Source organism: Phyllopteryx taeniolatus, chromosome 3, assembly GCF_024500385.1.
Source record: "Phyllopteryx taeniolatus isolate TA_2022b chromosome 3, UOR_Ptae_1.2, whole genome shotgun sequence".
Taxonomy (NCBI): Eukaryota; Metazoa; Chordata; class Actinopteri; order Syngnathiformes; family Syngnathidae; genus Phyllopteryx; species Phyllopteryx taeniolatus.
Window position 1 is genome coordinate 12,674,594 of NC_084504.1, and position 19,574 is coordinate 12,694,167.

Below are 19,574 nucleotides of genomic sequence, written 5' to 3' on the forward strand. Positions count from 1 at the left end.
CAGGTGCTTTGTCCTTTGTCTCCTGTCATTGAGCTCTGCCAGTTACTTGAACGGAAAGCAAGTGCTTTGACCAGTTTTGACAAATGTGGAAGTTGGTTGCGCATAACACCTATTGGATTGTGGAAATTAGGAATTAATTCCTAATTTCTACATGATCAAGAAAATACATTTTTGACACAGCTCTTGTAGATGTTATTAAGCTTAGTGTACCTAATGTTTTGGGTCTGTGGGTATATGTGTTCAAAGAGCAAAAACACGAATATTGGGACAGAAGTACAGGGTGTACATAAAGTCTCTTTACCATTTAACACATTACAAAACAAATGAATAAGCAAACTTGTGGAAATTATTACAAAAAGATACTTAATCTTGTAGTTTCGCGGTGTCTGTGTATCCGGGTTTGTTTAAATAAACCACAAAACTATTCAACGGTTCAATGTGTCAGAACTTTTCACACAAGTTGCTGTTCTCTAACAATGTGAACGGCAAAATTCTTCAAAATTCTCGAGGACGTCCACAGCTATGCTTTTCTGTGACTCTGCCAGTCTGTCTATATATCTGCTTCAACCTGTCGATGGGCACTCTGTGACACTACAAGCTCAGTGACCACTTCTCTCTGAGAACATTCTGTTTGACAGTACCTCGCCATTGCGAGGCTTTGACTAATTGTTAGGCTTCATCTTGGTCTCGTGTCAAAAATGTGAACAACAGTATAATGAAGAGGACTGTTAATACCTATGAACCATGAAATGTATTGGTCCATTAATGGAGCTAGGGCTGCAAGGATTAATCAATAAAATCCATAAAACATGATAATTAAGTGTTGGCAACAAATTTCATTATCGATTCGTTGCGTCGCGCCATTATAACATCAGTCACCCACTCCGTTGCACATTGGAGTGGACACAGAGGCTGCTGAGTCAAGGGGATGACATATTTGCATCTCTAAACCAATAAATACGCTGAATTTGGATGGTGTAAGCACTGCTGGTTATGATTGGATCCTGATTCACCAATCACAATCAAGTACTGACGCTTTCAATGCACGCAGAGGCAGACTGGAGGGACAATGGCTGCTTATATTCATTGATCAAAAATATATATTTTTATGCTCATGCCAGCCAAACTAACTTGCGCTCAGTATAAATTTAAGTCTGACAAGAGACAATATTCGAAGTTATTTTGAAAATATATCATGTAAATTACCTTAAGAGGATTTCTTTTTTCAAGTCACGTGTCATCTAGATGACATCCATGGAAAGGCAGGGTAGCAGCGCTCATCTGTTTATTCACTTTGTGAGAAAACAAAATGTGTATGTTTTTTTTTGTATGAAGTTACAGTTTATTTATTATAATTTTAATGTATCTATATATTCTGTACGTAATGTTCTTGTAGTGTATAAAATTCTAATTTGGTAAATGGAGAATTATCTGGACTTGACTTCTTGATTTCAGAAAATGAGTTGCATGACAAGAGCTACATTTTGAAATGGTGTTTTTTACTTATTAGATCTGAATCGAATGCATAAAAGGTCAAGAGTGGGATTGTCATTGTTTTGTTAAGAGATTCATAGAGAGACAGTGGTGAGGTTACAGGCCTGCATGAAAATCTTAATGTGGTAGTTGAGACCGAGACAGACAGTGTAGTGACACGGATGACAAAAACAACATTTTTAAGCAGATATTGTATAGCATGAATTTGTATCTTTTTGTGTGGCAGGTCCATGGTATTGTAAAGCTATTTAACCTCAACATTTACTTTTTGATTTAAAAAAAAATATTTATTCCTTTAAAAGCTATGGGACATTTATGCCGCAACCTTTTTGTGCACTTTTCTGCACTGCCAATTTGAAATGTCCTGTTTTTGAATAAAGGGATGGAAATGTAAAAAGGTTTTTGTTTTATTTCCCGATCAGATTCATCGATTAAGCCAAAAAAAAATAATAAAATAAAATCAGCAGATTAATCAATTATTAAAATAATCTTTAGTTGCAGCCCTAAATGGATCAAACAACTGAGCTATGTATCTTAGAGTGTCATCAGCAAGTTGCAACAGAGATAGATAACTGGAAGAGTCACAGAAAGGCATAGAAATGGATGTCCTTGGAAATCTATTGGTCGATTCATGGATCAAACACCTGTTGTGAATTTTGCCATTCAGTTCCTTGTTAGAAGAACAGCAAGTTGTGCAAAACAAAAACCACTGAACCATTGTACAGTTGGACATGTGCATTCAAAAGTTTGGTGATGGTCAAATTAAGTTGACCTGTAAAGGTTATATTGCATTTTATGTTCATCCTAAAATGTCACGCCAAAGCCCAATATCCAGAACCTTTGGTTTGTAGTGTATCGCAATTCCTTTTGGAATAAAAAAAAATTATCTTAAAGAGACTGTGGATACCCTGTATTTAGCTCCAATATAGAAGTTTTTTTTTCTTTAACCGAGCCAAAACACCAAGACGGAAGCAGTGCTAATCACGTTATAAGCCCACAGGATAGAAGGAAGGGTCGTAAAGACTGGGTGCCATGTATGGTGAGTATGTGGAGGATGAAAGTTAAAAAATAAAAATAAAAAAAGAGCCAAGTAGAAGACAAACCAGCAAGCATGCACTGAGACGGGTGACATTGGCCTAGCAATATTTAAGGTGTACGAGAGGAACTAGCGGAGGAATACCTTGGGCTGCTTAGCAATGACCTGTTCAAGTTGGGACCGGAGCTGGTCTCTCTCAGCGACAGTCTCTTGGTGCTGCTTCTCCAGGGCGGCCTCATCCGCTTGGAGGGCCTTGAGGTCCTCCTGCGACTTCTCCAGCTTGCAGATGAGCTGCAACTTCTCCGCAAGCCATTGGGAAATGTCCTGCTCTGAGCGACTGCATCTGGCTATGAGGTGGTCCTCCTCTGTTTTTAGGGCCAACAACTGTTTGTTCATCGCTTCCAGTTTGGATAAAAGCTCTCGTTTCTCTTCTGACAAGCGGAGGGTAACTAGCTCTTGTTCCTTCAGATATGCTTTTGCCATATCCGTTTCTGCCATTAAAGACTTATTTTGCTCCTCTGTGTTCTTAAGTTGAGAGGACATGTCGTCGTTGTCCTGCTGAAGTTGCGACAAGATGTTTTGCAGCTCTACCGATTGCTCGATGGCATGAGTCCGTTTATTGGACTCTGCCTGGAACTGCTTCTCTAGGTGATGCTTGTCCTCGGACAATAACGCAGTCTGTTTTTTAAGCTCCTGGATCTCCTCAAGGAGCTGCTTCTTTTCAGTTTCTGACAACTCCAGGTGTTTCGTGTGTTCGTCGACTTGCCGACTAAGTTCAGACGTGAATTTATCAAGATCCCTTTCAAGCTCGCCGTGCCCTTGAGTAAGATCAGCTTTGGCCTTTTCTAGGAGTTCAATATTGGAGGAACGTTTCTCAAGTTCGCTCTGGAGGTCAGCCTTTTCTTTTCTCATGGATGTCAACTCTGCTTCAGCTGAATCTTTTTTGCATGTCGTTTCCTTAAGTATCCCTTCTAAACGAGATTTCTCCTGACTGAGATTGTCATGTGCTCTGGCGAAGCTGTCCAATTGGTCCTTTGTGGCTCGGACGTCAGTCACTAGTTTATCCCGTTCCAGTGAAAGGGCGATAACATCAGCTGTAGCCTTCATGTGCTTCGCTTCTAACTCACCTTTCTCTCCAGCAAGATGCTCGTAATCGGTCTTATGCTGCTCGAGCTCCGCTTCAAGGTTCAGTTTCTCTTTCCTCAGCGCATACAGAGCCTCAGAGGTTTCGGAATTCTGCATGCGGAACATCTGCCTTTCTTGCTCCAAAGACGCAGAACCCTCTTTCAGCTTTTCACCAGACAGAATCAGTTGCTGAGCAGAAACTTCAATCTTTTCCTTCAGCTCTTCAGTGTATTTTAGCAGTTCCTCCTTCTCCTTAAAGGCTTTCCTCTGAGCGGCGAGCAAGTCCTCCTTCTCCTGCACAAGGTGATGCCTTTCGGAATCTGTCACCTGGCTGGTGGTCTTAGACTCCTCCAGCATCTGGACCAGGCTGAAGTGAGACGCTTTCAGATCTTCACATTCGCAGATGGAGCTGTCCAGCTCTTTCTTGGTGAGACTGAGCTTATTCTGGAGTTTCTCATTCTCCGCCTCAAGGTTCTTTTTGTCTGATGTGATAGTATTAATTTTAGAAGACATGACAGTCTTCTCTTTGCTTAAAGTTTCTGAGAGAACCTGCAGCTGGTTGTTCTTCATTGTCAGATCTTCTTTCTCCAATTTGAGTGACTGTAGCTTGGCCTGCAACTCTGCGTTCTTAGCATCCAGACACTTTTTGGATTTTCGGGCTGCATCTCGCTCTGAGATGAGCTTGTCGTTCTCACACCCGAGTTTAGACCTGCTTTCCTTGAGGTCCTCCTCTAACCTGTATCGCTCTTTGCAAATGTTTTCATAGTCCTCCAGCAGCTGCTGCTTCTTACCGTCCACTTGCTGAGCATCCTGCTGGTATTTCACCAGCGTGGCATCCTTCTCCTTGTTTTGTTTCTGGAGCTCCTCAAGATCAGACTGCTGTTTGATATTGGTGCTCTTCAGATTGGTGTTTTCAGCCTGTGCCTCCTGATGACAATTTTTGAGCTTCTTCAACTGGTCGTTCAGAGAGGTTCTTTTTTCCTCAGAGCGCTTGTTGCTGTCAAGTAATTCTTCCCTACCCTTCGAGAGCTCCGCTACGGTTACGAGGAGCTCCTCATTCTGGACAGAAAGCTCCTGGAGAGCAGAAAGCTTGCTCTGCACCTCTGAGAGCTGCGTCTCCAGTTTGCATTTCTCAGCGTTAGCATTCTCTCTATCCTGACACTTGCGCTCCAGATCGGCAGTCTGCTCTTCCAGCTTTGTAGACAAGCATTCAACGTCATGCTTGGAGGAGTCGAGCTCAGCAGAAAGATGCTGGGGAAATCAAGTTGATAGAAGGGGGAGGGTAAAAATAAAAAATAAAACATATAGGGGACATATGCAAAGATGCACAAAGAAAATGTAAGATGAATCCAAAATAAACCAAGCCAATATGGATGAATGCAAATGGAAAGGTTAAGCTGCAAAAGCTTTTAAGAAAACAGTACAAAGATTACTCCACAGCTCAACACCAAAACCATGTTCAATAGGGGTGTAACTAGACTTTAGACCGATCGGATTGGCATGATCAAATTAAGACAATATCGCTGACAAATCTAGTTTACTCTGGGGACATTCCGCGCTGCTGTCTTCTATGTTCGAATCCGAAAGCTAGTTATCTTTTAGAACTGCTGTGTGTTTTGTGATTACGTTGCGCAGGCAGCTTGGGTATTCCAGCGCATACCAGATGGCAGCGCGGAATGTCCCCGGTGTAAACAAGATTGTGTCGGGCAGGCAGGTCCGTCGCCATGCACCGTGTTTAGCCACGCTGGGGAGCTAGTGACCGCCATGGGAATGCCCAAGCTGCCCACACGACAAAGTCACACTCACTAATCATCGCCTCCATGGTGGCATCGTCACCAGATTATTATGTCCAATAATGCGTGGACAAGAACTGTTGCTAACGCACACCAAAACACCATGACACTTTACGGCACTGTCGTAATACTGTCGGAATACAACATACGGCCATGAGTAGGTATCTTCAAATACAATAAAAGCACAAGTGAAATAGCAACAGTGAAACAGAAATGCATAATTGTTTTTAGGCAGAAGACATTGTGGCGTCTTACAACACGTTGTGCTGTGGAGCTATAATAAGACTGGTTGCATGACATTTTGAATCATTTGTTTTTGTTTCTATGCCGCGCCTTCAAAATATGTCTTCGCGTGAAAATGCTATGTGTTGCTAAAAAGTTTGGGGACCACGGCATTTTAAAATATTTTTAGAATTTTGTAATAGGTTTATTCATAGAAGCATTAATATTAACTTATGCAATTACAATGCCTTTATTTTTGTTAGTACATACTTGTTTGATGTGCGTCCCACCTCTGAGATGCAGAAAAATTAGCAGAGACGCATTAAGTAAACTCGTCAACGGTAGGGAGTGTATTGATTCTACTTGAGTTAATTCCTCACCGGCACTGAATGAGTTAAGAACAATTTACTTTTGATTCTAATACTGAAAATATTGTACATTGACATTGTAATGTAGAACAAGAAAAATATCTTAAGATAAAAATAAATTAAACAAACAGGCTCTGCTCACGAAAACTGCACTTGAACAAATATTAAACATTTGGCACAGAGGTATAAACATTTCTTAATGCCTTAACAGACATTGAAGTATATTGTCTGTTACTGTACTGTAACTGCCAATTCCAGCTGGTTAAGAAAAAGTGTAAAGTAGCAACAATAACAACACAAAAGTAGATCAAAGTCTGTTTTGATTCAAGATTTGTACTTTTTCAAGGTCTGCAGCTTTTCTTTAAACGCTGCTTTGTCAACATGTTCAATGGCTACATCTCATACCATAGTGAGTACGCTATACTGTGTCTAATGTGAGCATACAGGCGCCATATAAGCTGTCACGTTTGTACTTGCATTGTTTGGTAGTACCTTGACAGAGTTGAATTAGTTCCATGACTAAGCCTATAACTCAAATTACATTTCTTTTATGGGTTTTAAATAAAGAGATTTAGCACTGTATTGTGTAAAAAATGTAAAGAATTGAACTGGATTTACAAAGTTTAATTACTGTACGTACTGTAGTATTCGTGTGTTGGATGTCTGCCTTTAAGGGGCGTGGCTTAGTGAGAGACATTAGGGGCTGGTGCTGGTTTGGCTTTTGTTCATTTGTTTTGTGTTTGACTGTTTGTCCTTTTCAATAAACTGCTGAAAGTGCATCAACGAATCTGACTCTCATTGCCCTAATTTAATCAATTTTGGAACAAGAAAGTAACAAAATGTGGAAAAAGTCAAGCACTGTGAATACTTTATGGATGCACTGTTTAAAGACATGAATATAAACAGTTATACGTCTGTCATACCTGAGGATCAGAACGTTGGGCATACCTGGATACAAAAAAAACAGAACATATCCTTACCTCAAGCTTTTCCTTGTAAATCCGCAGTTCAGACACCATTTTCTCCAGCTCCTGGCTCCGTTCCTTGGAGGATAACTCCTGCTTCAGGTTGTCCAGCTCATCCTTCAGCCTTTGGACCTCCTGGCCGTGGAGCTCGGAGGCCTGGGAGAGAGCCTTCTCCCGAGATGCCTTCAGCTCCTCGGCCTCACTCGCACCCTGCTGCACACACTCCATCTTGTAAATTAGGTAAAGGAGTAAGTGAAAAAGGGTGCTTTAATTTGAGACATACTGTATCTCACAAAAAGCCCTGACATTTTTGTAAATATTTCATTATATCTTCGTGCGATGACACTGAAGAATTTACTGTCCCCTCAAAATAACTCAAGACACACCCATTAATGTCTAAACCATTGGCAACAAAGTTCAGACACCATTTTGTGCACCATAGTTAACCATTTTATATCATTTGGGCTACGTTCACACTGCAGGGCATGATGCCCAAATCGGATTTTTTGTTAAATTCAATCTTTTTATGAAGTCGTTCACATTACAAAAACAAACATGACTTTTACTATGGACGGGATTCGTCTGTGAAGTCACACGTATGCGCACAAAACGGGACGTCACATTGAGCAAGCGCACAAAACATGAGGCGCTATGTTTATGGAAGTAAATATGGACCATTGCGGAGGTCTCGTCATGACGCATTTGTGGCAATTTCAAGCATTTTGTGCAACTGTAGCCAACATTTTGCATTTATCAGTTCTAAAGCATCATCTTTTCACCACTGGCATTGACTGTTTTCTGCTTCTTAGTCTGCCATTGCGTTTGTGGCGGGTCTGTTTTGTCGAACAGTTATGACGTTTGTCGCCTTTTGGTGATGTACAGTTCAGCTGAGCGTGACTAGTGTATCCATTTTGCACTTACAGCGGATATATATCCAATTTATATCCACATATGAACACGGCCTGGGTCAGACATGAAAAAAGAATGGGAATTGTACTGTTCACATTGACATGGAAAGAAAAAAAATAAATAAGTAAAAATAAAATCAGGCTTCCAGTGTGTGAACATAACCTTAGTCATGTGACTCAGGGTCACAAGATCATATGGTATGAAAGGGGAGCAAGTGTGGTAAATTTGATTCCTTATCTGTCTCACATTCTCATACTGGCCACTGGATGTTTTACATAAAGTTAACCTTTCCAAAAAAATGGCAGGGGTGTACTCACTTTTGTGAGATATAATGGAACCTTGATTCAACTGACCCTGATTTAACAGCTATCGGATGCAACGGACTGGCTCCATGAGCCCGCACCAGTGCATGCAAATTAGCCATGTGCTGACGGCACTCTTGAACACGGCATACTCTAGTTCAGACCGCGCCAGGAGGTAAGTTTGGATAAGCGTTAAAATTTTTCAAACATTTTCAAGCTTTTTAAAAATATTTAATAACAATAATTTTGTACTGTATTGTGCGTTTTAAGTCACAGAGAGTACAACTTTCGTTACATGTTGAGCACCAAGTCAAAAACTGCTGTGAAGCATACGCGAGCCCCAATAACAACAATAAAAGTATGGATTGCATTTTCACTCGTAGTGACAGCACTTCATCCCCAAGTTGCTCCGTTACACTTCAGCTGAACTTCACCGAATAATCAAGTATGTGTCGCCAATCAAAAGGTAAACAGAAGCTAATTATGTGCTTCCAACACTGCAGCTCTGCTTAGCTTTTGTTTTTGTGTAGTGGTTTTAAAATGGCGAATAGTCACCCATGAAGCTAGCAAGTCAGAGGCGAACAAACTGTGGGCGGCATAAAGTAAATTAGCAGCACTGATATTTCAACATAAGGCAAATTTTAGAAAGAAAATAGGCACCTCTCAAAAGATTTACTCTAGAGACGCAACTATTTGTACACTACCATAATTTTTTTAAATAATAAATTAAAAAAAACAAAAAAAAACACTTCCCTCATATGTGCACTTTACATATTTCATAATTGCAGCTATTGACTACTAACCAATGTTGCAATCTTCTCCTGGAGCTTTTTTATTTGAGCATTGTAGCTGTCTCGTGTTTCACACAGTTGCTGGTCTTTGCAGGAGAGATCCTGCTCATGTTGCTCATTGGAGTGGTCCACTTTGTTCTTTTCCTCTGCCAGCTCACTCTGCAATTCCTCTAACTTCCTGAGTGACAGAACGCAGGCAGAGAGGTTAAAGTAACAAAAGTTGAATGGATAGGGCATCGGTGGGGTAAAACGAGATTAATCGTATATTTTGAAAACATTCGAGGGTATAACGTCTAACACCTTTCCTTCTGCCGGAGATTTTCGTTCATTTTGGTCAACTGCACTGAGTTGTCACCGGACGCTGTCATCATGTCCAAAATGTCCTTCTCTAGTTTGCTCTTGTCCTCGCCAAGTTGACGCACCTTCTCGTCTGAACCCGCTAACTTCCTCTCCAGCCCTCAATTGAGACAAGCACACCGGATTTATACATAAATATTTTTTAGACTAGAAAATAACACCACATTCACTCTTCTTACCATTAAGCTGACTCCTGAGAGACTCTGATTCCGTGGTAAGAGTTGTGCACTGCTCCTCCTTCTTGCTGAGTTTCTCAAGGGTTTCTGTCAAACCAAGAATAGCATGTTTGTTTGTTTTTTATGTCGGAGTTCTGTGTGAAACAAGCAAAGACGACGTGCCAGGTAAGGGGCCGAGGAAAATAGACCAACTAAATGATTTACCTTGCATAGTTTTTGCAGATTTAGTCTGCTCCTTTGTGCTTTCAGACAACTTCTGCTTCTGTGGGCACGAAAACACTAAATAATACTCAAAAATGTATTCCAGTAGGCATCAGTGGAGGGTATAAATATGTCTTTTATATTGACTCAGACAATTTCTTCAAGAACTGATTTGGCGACTCTTTGGCCTTAAAAGGAGAAGTCTTTTTTTCTACAGTTTAAAACAGCTCCCTGGTGTTGTAATAACTAAATAACATTTTTGTCCATGCATGTTAAAAGATAAACAAATACATTAAAAAAAATAAAGCATTAAGTAAAATATAAATAAATAATTAAAAAAAAAACTAGCCACTCAAATGTAATTAGATTTATTATTCATTATAAAAATATAATTATAAATAGTAAAAGAAGATAGATTATCTAGTCTAATCCTAAAAAAATATTATTATAGTTATGTGAAAAACATGATTATTTTAAATCATAAGTAAAAAAAAAAAATAATAATAATAATAATTTTTAAAAAAAGTAACAAAACTCACCAGCCCTACAAGCTGCTGCTCCGCAGCTTTTTTCTCCTGCTCCACAATGGTCGAACTTTGCTGCAGCGACAGGATTTCATTCTCTTTGCCCTCCAACAGTGAGCTCAGTTCACCAACTAACTTTTAAGCAAAAAAAACAAAACAAAAAAAAAAAAAAACATTTGAGGAAACTTCAAACTACATTTGAAGGTGTGCACGACTCAGCCACCGGGTGTAGTATAATACAGTCATACAGACTAACCAAGATAAGTTTCACTCCAAGGCCTTTTCACAATTGGCAAGGTGTCTGACACGCTCGAGTTTTCAATTCATTGTGTGTGCGCTGAGGAGGAATTAGTGCATCTTACATGACGCAGAGCGTTGCATCAATGCAGAGGGCGTCTGATGCTCAGCGTCGCATCATAGGATAGAAAAATGTTCGATTCTGTAGCATTGCTGCAGTGACGGCAAAAAGCTTCTCCAGGCGGAGTGATTTCTGAGTGCTATTTGGGCTGACTTGCACTGTAAACGGCAAGGGGAAAATGGACAACGCTCTAATACAGTACATACGTTTTTCTCTTTGTCCCAAAATCTTGGCTTAGCCTGAAATATACCTCAAAGCGGTCTTGGTAAAATTGTAGCTCACAAACAAGCATTGCTACCCTCTAATGGGGGTTTTGAATGAATGACTGTGTTATTCCACATTTATGCTTGATTGATTTGTGAGACTACGTCATTATTAAACCGTGAGTGTAAGGTGTGTGTAAACAAGTGAAAACCCAGTCAATTCAACTGGATAGTGAGCAAAGCTCTGGAGGGAATTGCTTTAGTATTATTCTTTAGTCTGACACACTCGCACACCGGCCATCAGTGATCAACACGTGACGTTATGCATGAGACATGTTATTTCAGTAGTTTTATTTTGGTGAAACAAATCTTTCAGTCCGAAACAACACATCACTAGTAATATTAGTCATTTTGCACAGAGGACAGAGAATATATGCCTCAGAGTATTGTTGTATTATCTCCCGTCATGTGTTGCTCCACTGTTTCTGTTGCAATACCAGTAGCTTAAAGGGTTATAACATCAGACGTCCATATAACATCAGTTGGTAAGTTTTTTAAACACTAGCGGAATCCAAAGCTGCGGTAATTCTCTTTGTTTTATGTTGAGTTTAACAGTAAATTTCAGCTGGGAATGGTATCAAACAGCTTGAAGCCTCTTTTTGAACAATGGTTCAGTCTGCCTAACTGCTGTTTGTTGTGACGTTAGTTGAATTGAGTTTACTGCCACCATACATACTCTTATCTGAACATTTTCCTCGCAAGGCAAAGCAAAAACAAAACAAAAACAAAAAAAACTCATGCCTCAAAAATGTTAGTTGGTTCACTCGTATCTCACGGCAACACTGCATCCTAAAAATATAAAGTTTTTGTACTTGCTACACCACTGTTAGTTGAACTCACCTCAGTTCCCTGTGAGTTTCCTTTGTTCTGAACATCATCTAGTTGTGCCTTCCGGTTGTTTTGGCCGCAACACAAACGGCGGACCATTTGTGCCACCATCTCTTTGGTTTCTCTCTCACCCTGGGCCTGCCGCGCTAGCTCAGCTCTTGTGTCCTCCAGCTCCTTCACATTGAGCTCGGCAGCATGGAGCTTCCCGAGGACGTCCTCCATCTCCACCAGGTGCTGGTTCTCAGCTTTGTCCACGCCGGAGCGCAGTGCATCGTCCAGGCGCTCCTTGTCTTCGGCGAGGGAGGACAGTCGCTCCTTTAGGCATCTTATCTCCTGAGCGTGGGCAGCGGCGGCCTCCTCAAGAGCCAGACCGTGCTCCAGGTTCAGCCTCTCTAGAACGTCGGCGTTATCCTTCTCAGCCTGGCTCTGGTGCATGCGTAGCTGCTCATTGTCGCCTGAGAGAATGACGGTGGCGGCCTGGAACTGGGCTGCTGCCTCTGTGTGCGCCTTGTCTTGAGACTCCAGCTTCTCCTGGAACTTGGCCAGCTCCTCTCGTCGCTCGGCTTCCAGCGAAGCTAGCCGGTCCCTCAGAGAGGTGATCTCCTCCAGGAGGGGAGAGATGCCGCCAGCGTCATCACCACCAGAGGCCTGCTGGGAACCGAGACGGAGCTGCAGGTCGGCGAGCTCTCTGGTGCGAAGTGAGAGGTCTCGCTCCAGCTCCATTATGCGGGATCTTTCCGACACGGTGGCAACCTTGAAAAGCAGACATCATATGTTCATAAATAATTGAAAGACTGAACATGTGAGCATTGTGCGTGAAAATAATTTTAACAATCAGAGTGAACTCTGAAAGCATGCATGGAGAAACGGTGTGTAAATCTACGGCCTAGGGTTTGAATCTTGGTTCTTCCGCATTTGGATGCATTTTTATTGATCCATCTGTTACTATAATCTCCAGCATATTTGTGGTACACTATTTACCTAGTGGTTAATCGTCTGTGCCCTGCTATATTGCAGTTTTTTAAGAAATGTTTTTTTTTTCAGTATACAGTGGACCCCCACATTTTCACTATTTGCAGTTGGGCGCGGTTCCTACACCTTGTGAATAGCAAGGGTTCACTGTACAGGCTAATCTGTATTTAGAGTTGCACAGCTTCAGTGTAATGTAGTATTGTGTCGCAATATTTCAGGCAGCACTGAGGTCTACAGGAGGAGATACAGTGTAATTAACAGCTAAAAGAACAGGCTTTGAAGTTCAACGAATCTCAGGTTAGAGAATATATACCTGTGAGTATTGTTTCATGCAGTTTGTAGGTGTTGCTGCCCCATGTGTGTTTAAGTAGTTGTTTTCAAGTTTACAGGGCTCTCCCATTTCTTGTCAGTGAAAGACCCTAAAGAACACTTTAAAAAAAAGTGTTTTTACCAAACGTCTCTGTCTGGGTGAGCACTGATGCGATTATGATGGGAGCTATCAGTGACAGGCTGCTTGACAGTGTATGTGCTCATGAAAAATAATCCTCTGAAAGTCGGCAAGCAGAAATGCTTAACAAAATTCCATTCTTTGCCACAGGTTTTACATAAGGTGATAAGTATATTTCCTCAAATAGTAGCCCTTCGTACCCAAGGAGACAAATATAAATGCCTCCCTCAAATAGCGGCCTTCCTTATCCCATCAGGAGAAAATAATGTCAATTCTCTGTCATATACAGTTGGACAAAAAAGTATTTAGTCAGCCACCAATTGTGCAAGTTCTCCCACTTTAAAAGATGAGAGAGGCCTATAATTTTCATCAGATGTATACCTCACCTATGAGAGACAAAAATGAGAAAAAAAAAATCCCAAAAATCAGTCTGATTTTTAAAGAATTTATTAACAAATTCCATCCATCCATTTTATGTACCACTTATCCTCACTAGGGTCACAGGTGTGCTTGAGCCTATCACAGCTATTTTCAGGCGAGAGGCGGGGTACAGCCCTGAACTGGTCGCCAGCCAATCGCAGGGCATATATAAACAACCAACCATTCACACCTACGGGCAATTTAGAGACTTCAATCAACCTAGTATGCCTGTTTTGGGGATGTGGAAAGAAACTGGAGTACCCGGAGAAAACCCACGCAGGCACGAGAAACACATGAAAACTCCACACAGGTGGGGCCGGGATTTGAACCCCGGTCCTCAGAACAGTGAGGCAGATGTGCTAACCAGTCGATCACCGTGCCTATTAGCAAATTATGGTGGAAAATAAGTATCTGGTCACCTACAAACAAGCAAGATTTCTGGCTTTCACAGACCTATAACTTCTTCTTTAAGAGGTTCCTCTGTCCTCCACTCGTTACCTATATTAATGGCACCTGTTTGAACTCGTTATCAGTATAAAAGACACCCGTCACACTCCAAACTCCACTATTGCCAAGACCAAAGAGCTGTCAATGGACACCAGAAACAAAATTGTAGACCTGCACCAGACTGGGAAGACTGAATCTGCAATAGGTAAGCAGCTTAGTGTGAAGAAATCAACTGTGGGAGCAATTGTTAGAAAACGGAAGACATACAAGACTACTGATAATTTCCCTCGATCTGGGGCTCCACGCAAGATCTCACCCCGTGGGGTCAAAATTATCACAAGAACGGTGAGCAAAAATCCCAGAACCACACGGGGGGACCTAGTGAATGACCTGCAGAGAGCTGGGACCAAAGTAACAAAGGCTACCATTAGTAACACACTACGCCGCCAGGGACTCAAATCCTGCAGTGCCAGATGTGTCCCCCTGCTTAGCCAGTACATGTCCAGGCCCGTCTGAAGTTTGCTAGAGAGCATTTGGATGATCCAGAAGAGGATTGGGAGAATGTCATATGAAACCAATATTGAACTTTTTGGTAAAAACACAAGTTGTCGTGTTTGGAGGAGAAAGAATGCTGAGATGCATTCAAAGAACACCATACCTACTGTGAAGCAGAGGGGTGGAACCATCATGCTTTAGGGCTGTTTTTCTGCAAAAGGACCAGGACGACAGATCCGTGTAAAGGAAAGAATGAACGGGGCCATGTATCGTGAGATTTTGAGTGAAAAACCACCTTCCATCAGCAAGGGCATTGAAGTTGAAACATGCTGGGTCTTTCAGCATGACAATGATCCCAAACAGACCGCCCGGGCAGCGAAGGAGTGGCTTTGAAAGAAGCATTTCAAGGTCCTGGAGTGGCCTTGCCAGTCTCCAGATCTCAACCCCATAGAAAATCTTTGGAGGGAGTTGAAAGTGTGTTGCCCAACGACAGCCCCAAAACATCACTGCTCTAGAGGAGATCTGCATGGAGGAATGGCCAAAATGCCAGTAACAGTGTGTGAAAACCTTACAGAAAATGTTTGACCTCTGTCATTGCCAACAAAGGGTATATAACAAAGTATTGAGATATATACTTTTGTTATCCACCATAATTTGCTAATAAATTCTTTAAAAATCAGACTGTGATTTTCTGGATTTTTTTTCTCATTTTGTCTCTCATAGGTGAGGTATACCTATGATGAAAATTACAGCGCTCTCTCATCTTTTTAAGTGGGTAAACTTGCACAACTAGTGGCTGACTAAATACTTTTTTGCCCCACTGTAAGTACTGTTTGCAAACTGACAAGTATTAGTACCAGTATTAGTTTTCATTGCAGTGTTCCCCCGCATATTTACGATTCACTAGTGTATTCATGTATTTGTGGATTTTTCTGGAACAATATTGCTTTGGTGCCATCTTGTGGCACTGGCTTTTGATTTAAAATGTAATTATCCATTAATTTGTGTATATGTAATAATATGAGGCAATCATACATTCATATGGGTTTGCAGCCATAACGGCCCTCCAAGTGGAACCATAACTGTGATGTGGCCCGTGACAAAAATGAGTTTGACACAGTAATTCCCTGCTATATTGCATATTATTAAAGCTAAAACATTTTTTGTTTAACTATAATTACAGTGTTCAATAATCATTTAAGTAAGTTTCAATAAGGTTATTACATTAGGAAGGTTATTTTAAGTCTGAAACTAAAAGGTTCTCATTTTTTATGCCATTATTATTACATATTTTCTTTATATTTTATGCTTGCAATTTTTTTTGTTCAAATTCAATTAAGTGTTTAAAACACTGGTTCAAACTTAAAAAAAAATAATTGCTATGTGTAATGCCATAAGGTTTTTTGAGACAAAAGTAAAAAAATTCACAATAAATTCACATTTTCAGAGAAAAAAAAGTTTAACAAGTGACTTTCAAAAATATAACTTTAGTCTCCAAATATTACTCTCTCAGAAAGATAAATAAATAAATAACATACTTTATGCCTTCATTTTACACTTGTCTTGAAACAAGACTGTGTGTCACAGGATGCACATGTCTCGAAACAATTAGTCCCAGCCCTGGAACTATGAGTCCCTGCAACTAATTATCACGCCTCCGCTATATGATGGTTGTTGCTTTACGGTCCTGCTATATTGCAGATTTGTATTTGTACAATATTTTTGTGTTATCCATTGCTCTTGCTCTCTCTCAATATAATATGTTTCAACCTGTCACGATATAAATTTTTTTTAGAAGATATATTTTCCCGAAAACTATTACGATAAACGATAGGATCATTGATGCTTTTTTTTATGTCACTGATACAATGACATTATAAAGCATACTAATTAAAGTGCATCTTTTTTAAGAACAATTAACTTTCAATTCTAAAGAAGCTTGAACAGTGGCATTATAATGTAGAACAATAAACACCTCCAATAAATAAAAATAAATCAGGCTCTGTTAGCAAAAACTGCACTTCAACAAATGTTAAACATTTGGCACATAGGTATAGAGTCACTAACCCAATAAAGAGATGAAAAAAAGTATTGAAGACTGCAAAATTTGACAAAAAATAAAAAAAATTATTAAAAAAACTATGTACTCGAACGCATTTGGGCTTTGTTACTGTCATTAAATCAGACTCCATACATTTTAATATCACTTATTTTTTAGTCTTTATTTTTGTTTATTGTATTAATGTTGTCATGTTATGTACTATATAATTTCTGCTACTTGGCTTTTGAAATAGATTTTATCTCTCAATAAGCTTTTACCTGGTTAAAGGGGATGGAGCATATATCCGTGTTTTGTTTCTAAATGCATTAAATATGTTTGAAGTGCTGAAAACATACAGTATGCGACCTTTTTTTCCCAGCTTGGGCGATTAAAAATTTCATCGCATTTGCGTGAGTGCATGTTCATTGAAAGTCGCTTTTTTTTTTTCACTGCAATCTCCTCCTCCTGCACGAGAGAGAGAGAGAGAGACAAATGTCTTCAGTATACAATAAAAATAAAGGAATTGACTTTGCCGTTGCAATACCTTTGGAGGGGTCTGTATGCAACAATTTATAACAATATAGTGCTGGATTTTTTTAGATATAGCTTAAGCATCTTTTTCACGGTTTGAATTTTCCTGATTTTGTGGGTGGGGCTAAAACACAGCCCCATGACATCAACTTTCTAGCGCGAGTGCCCTCCCCCACTATATAAGCAAAAAGTGACATCATTTCGTGTGGCTGCTGATCAGTTGTGAGTTAGCTGTGCTTACCTTCCATAACAAGGCCCATTTACCACTCCAGCTTGCAGTTAGCAAGCTAACGATGGCTACACCCCGGAAATGCGTCTTCGGTGGATGCCTCAATTTACAGAACAGCTCGGTGACAATTTTTTAAGCTCCCAAAAAATGAGGGGGGAAAAAAAAAAAAAAAAAGCTGACAATTTTTAAGCTCCCAAGAAATGAGGAAATAAAAAAAAAAAAGCCATCGATTGACTTTTTAATGACACACACAGATGGCAAGCTCAAATAAAACACCACCAGCCAACTCTGCAGTGCGCATTTTACGATGGATAGTTTTGTAAACTTTCAGAGATAACATGGCTTCGCGGGTAACTTGATACTAGTGAATGGGGCAGTGCAGACTGTCTAACTTCCTGGGCTTCCTCCTACCGTCCCGCTGTTGTCAGGTGCCGTGTTCGGCTGTGACATTATGTCACCCGCAACAAGGGTAAGTTGACTTGTGTGCTTATTTTTATGATTATAGTCCACAATAACCATTCAATGTTGAAGTTGAGCCTCTTAACATTTTACATCATATAAGCTATCACCCCCTCAGTATGTTCGATTCCTTTTGGCACATCCATTCGACACACCCACAGCATCTGAGAGGTGGCCTTTATTATTCAAATTTTGAAACCTGATTTTATATACTTACCGATTTATTTATTTATTTATTTTAATTCATTCAAATTTGGCAGGTTTGTTAACATTACTCTTCTCTGTGGTGTGTCGAATTTACATGCCATTTTTGGGGCCTGCTTAGTGCTACTTTAAATAAAAGATGAATACAAAAAGGCCCGCCCTCGAGCTGCTGGACTGTAATGTGAGACCTTCACCTGTCAATCCAATGACGCTGAAAATGGGTTCACTGAAGTCAAATACTGCCTGAATATTGATAACGTGTGCCACTGTGCTTATGGTTTATGAAGAGGTAAAATTCCCATATGTGTGTGTGTGTTATGTGTGTACACACGTACACACACACACATAACTCCAAGTACTGACGTTTCAGACGAGTGAGCTTTTTAGCTCCAGCCCTTAGCTTGCTAGCTCTTTAGCTCACAGTTTAGTGAATGTAATAAGTATTTTACTTTCCATTTGTCCCAGTTGTATGCATCTATGGAGCAAAAGCCATTCTGCCAGTGGCTTGCTGCGTCGCGAGCGGCGCGGCAGGTGTTACTACAATGAAAATGTATCGAATTGAGAAATAACTCCCACGTCCATTCTATGGAACGATAACCCGTCCCACGATGCCTCGTATTGGCTACTACGAAGACAGGACTCGTACATATGATTCGCTGTGTGTGAAAGCTCTTTACCCACACACTTATATTCACAGACATACATAGGGCAGGTCTTAAACCCTGATTCTACGGACGCAGAATGAATATGCTTCATGCGTCCCTGCTAATTTTTGTGCATCTCAGGCATGGGACGCACATCTAACGAGATCCCTGCTGTAATAATATGCCTTTTGTTCTACAAATAAAATTAAATGGATTAAATATAAAGTATTATATATAATATAAAATATTCATGCACTGATGTCTGATTCATGTGATGATACATCACAATCATTTCAGATATTTTGATTGGCCTAAAACCAAGGTAGGGAGTAGTAATTGGGTTGTTGTGTTGTTTTTTTAGTCCCTATATGTAGGTATGCATTTTTTAAAATATGATATATTATTACAAATTATCTTGCAGAGCCCCAAACTACAGATTGCGGATCCCTGGGGGTCCCCAAAGCCCTGTTTGAGCACCACTTGTTTAAAAGATCTTTTAGTTTGAAGAAGTTTAAATATGTTCAGGCTTAAATTAACAAATACAAATAATATGGTCTATATAGTGTGGGTTTTCACCGATGGCAGATGTGTCTGTAAGGTAACTGCTGCAATGAATGTTAAGATAACAATAAATCCTAAGAAATGCATTTTAATTGGCCACAAACTCATTTGGGGAAGAGCTCTAATTGACCAGACCTTGAGACACACAAACCTACGTTTAACTTTTCTCAGCCCTTCAAACCAAGCCCCCCCCCCCCCTCCAACACAGGGTGGCATCAATTACCCTAGTGTCTTCTAACTCTCTTTGGAGCTTCTCAGCTTTGGTCTTTTCAAAGTGCAGGCTCTGTTCAAGCTCCTTAATGTGGACATGCTCCAGTCTGGTCTGCGTCTGTTAGTACACAAGGGGGAGAGAGAAAGAGAAGGAGAACACACCAGTGCCACCATCACATGCCAGCCCAACACAGACAAGAG

The 19,574-nt window shown here is 40.4% G+C and overlaps 1 protein-coding gene across 3 annotated transcripts in view; it reads right to left on the bottom strand.

Moving 5' to 3' along the window:
* Window positions 1–19,574, bottom strand: part of clip1a (CAP-GLY domain containing linker protein 1a) — a 63,857-nt gene that overhangs the window by 19,897 nt on the left and 24,386 nt on the right. For 2 of the 3 annotated variants that reach the window (XM_061766956.1, XM_061766955.1), the window contains exons 9-17: window positions 19,387–19,491; window positions 11,725–12,465; window positions 10,279–10,398; window positions 9,743–9,800; window positions 9,542–9,625; window positions 9,306–9,462; window positions 9,018–9,183; window positions 7,019–7,231; window positions 2,675–4,906 (exon numbers count right to left, since the gene is read on the bottom strand). In XM_061766956.1, the coding sequence (XP_061622940.1) occupies window positions 2,675–4,906; window positions 7,019–7,231; window positions 9,018–9,183; window positions 9,306–9,462; window positions 9,542–9,625; window positions 9,743–9,800; window positions 10,279–10,398; window positions 11,725–12,465; window positions 19,387–19,491 (3,876 nt within the window). The remainder of the gene's footprint in view (window positions 1–2,674; window positions 4,907–7,018; window positions 7,232–9,017; window positions 9,184–9,305; window positions 9,463–9,541; window positions 9,626–9,742; window positions 9,801–10,278; window positions 10,399–11,724; window positions 12,466–19,386; window positions 19,492–19,574) is intronic. The other variant, XM_061766957.1, reaches the window with a different exon arrangement.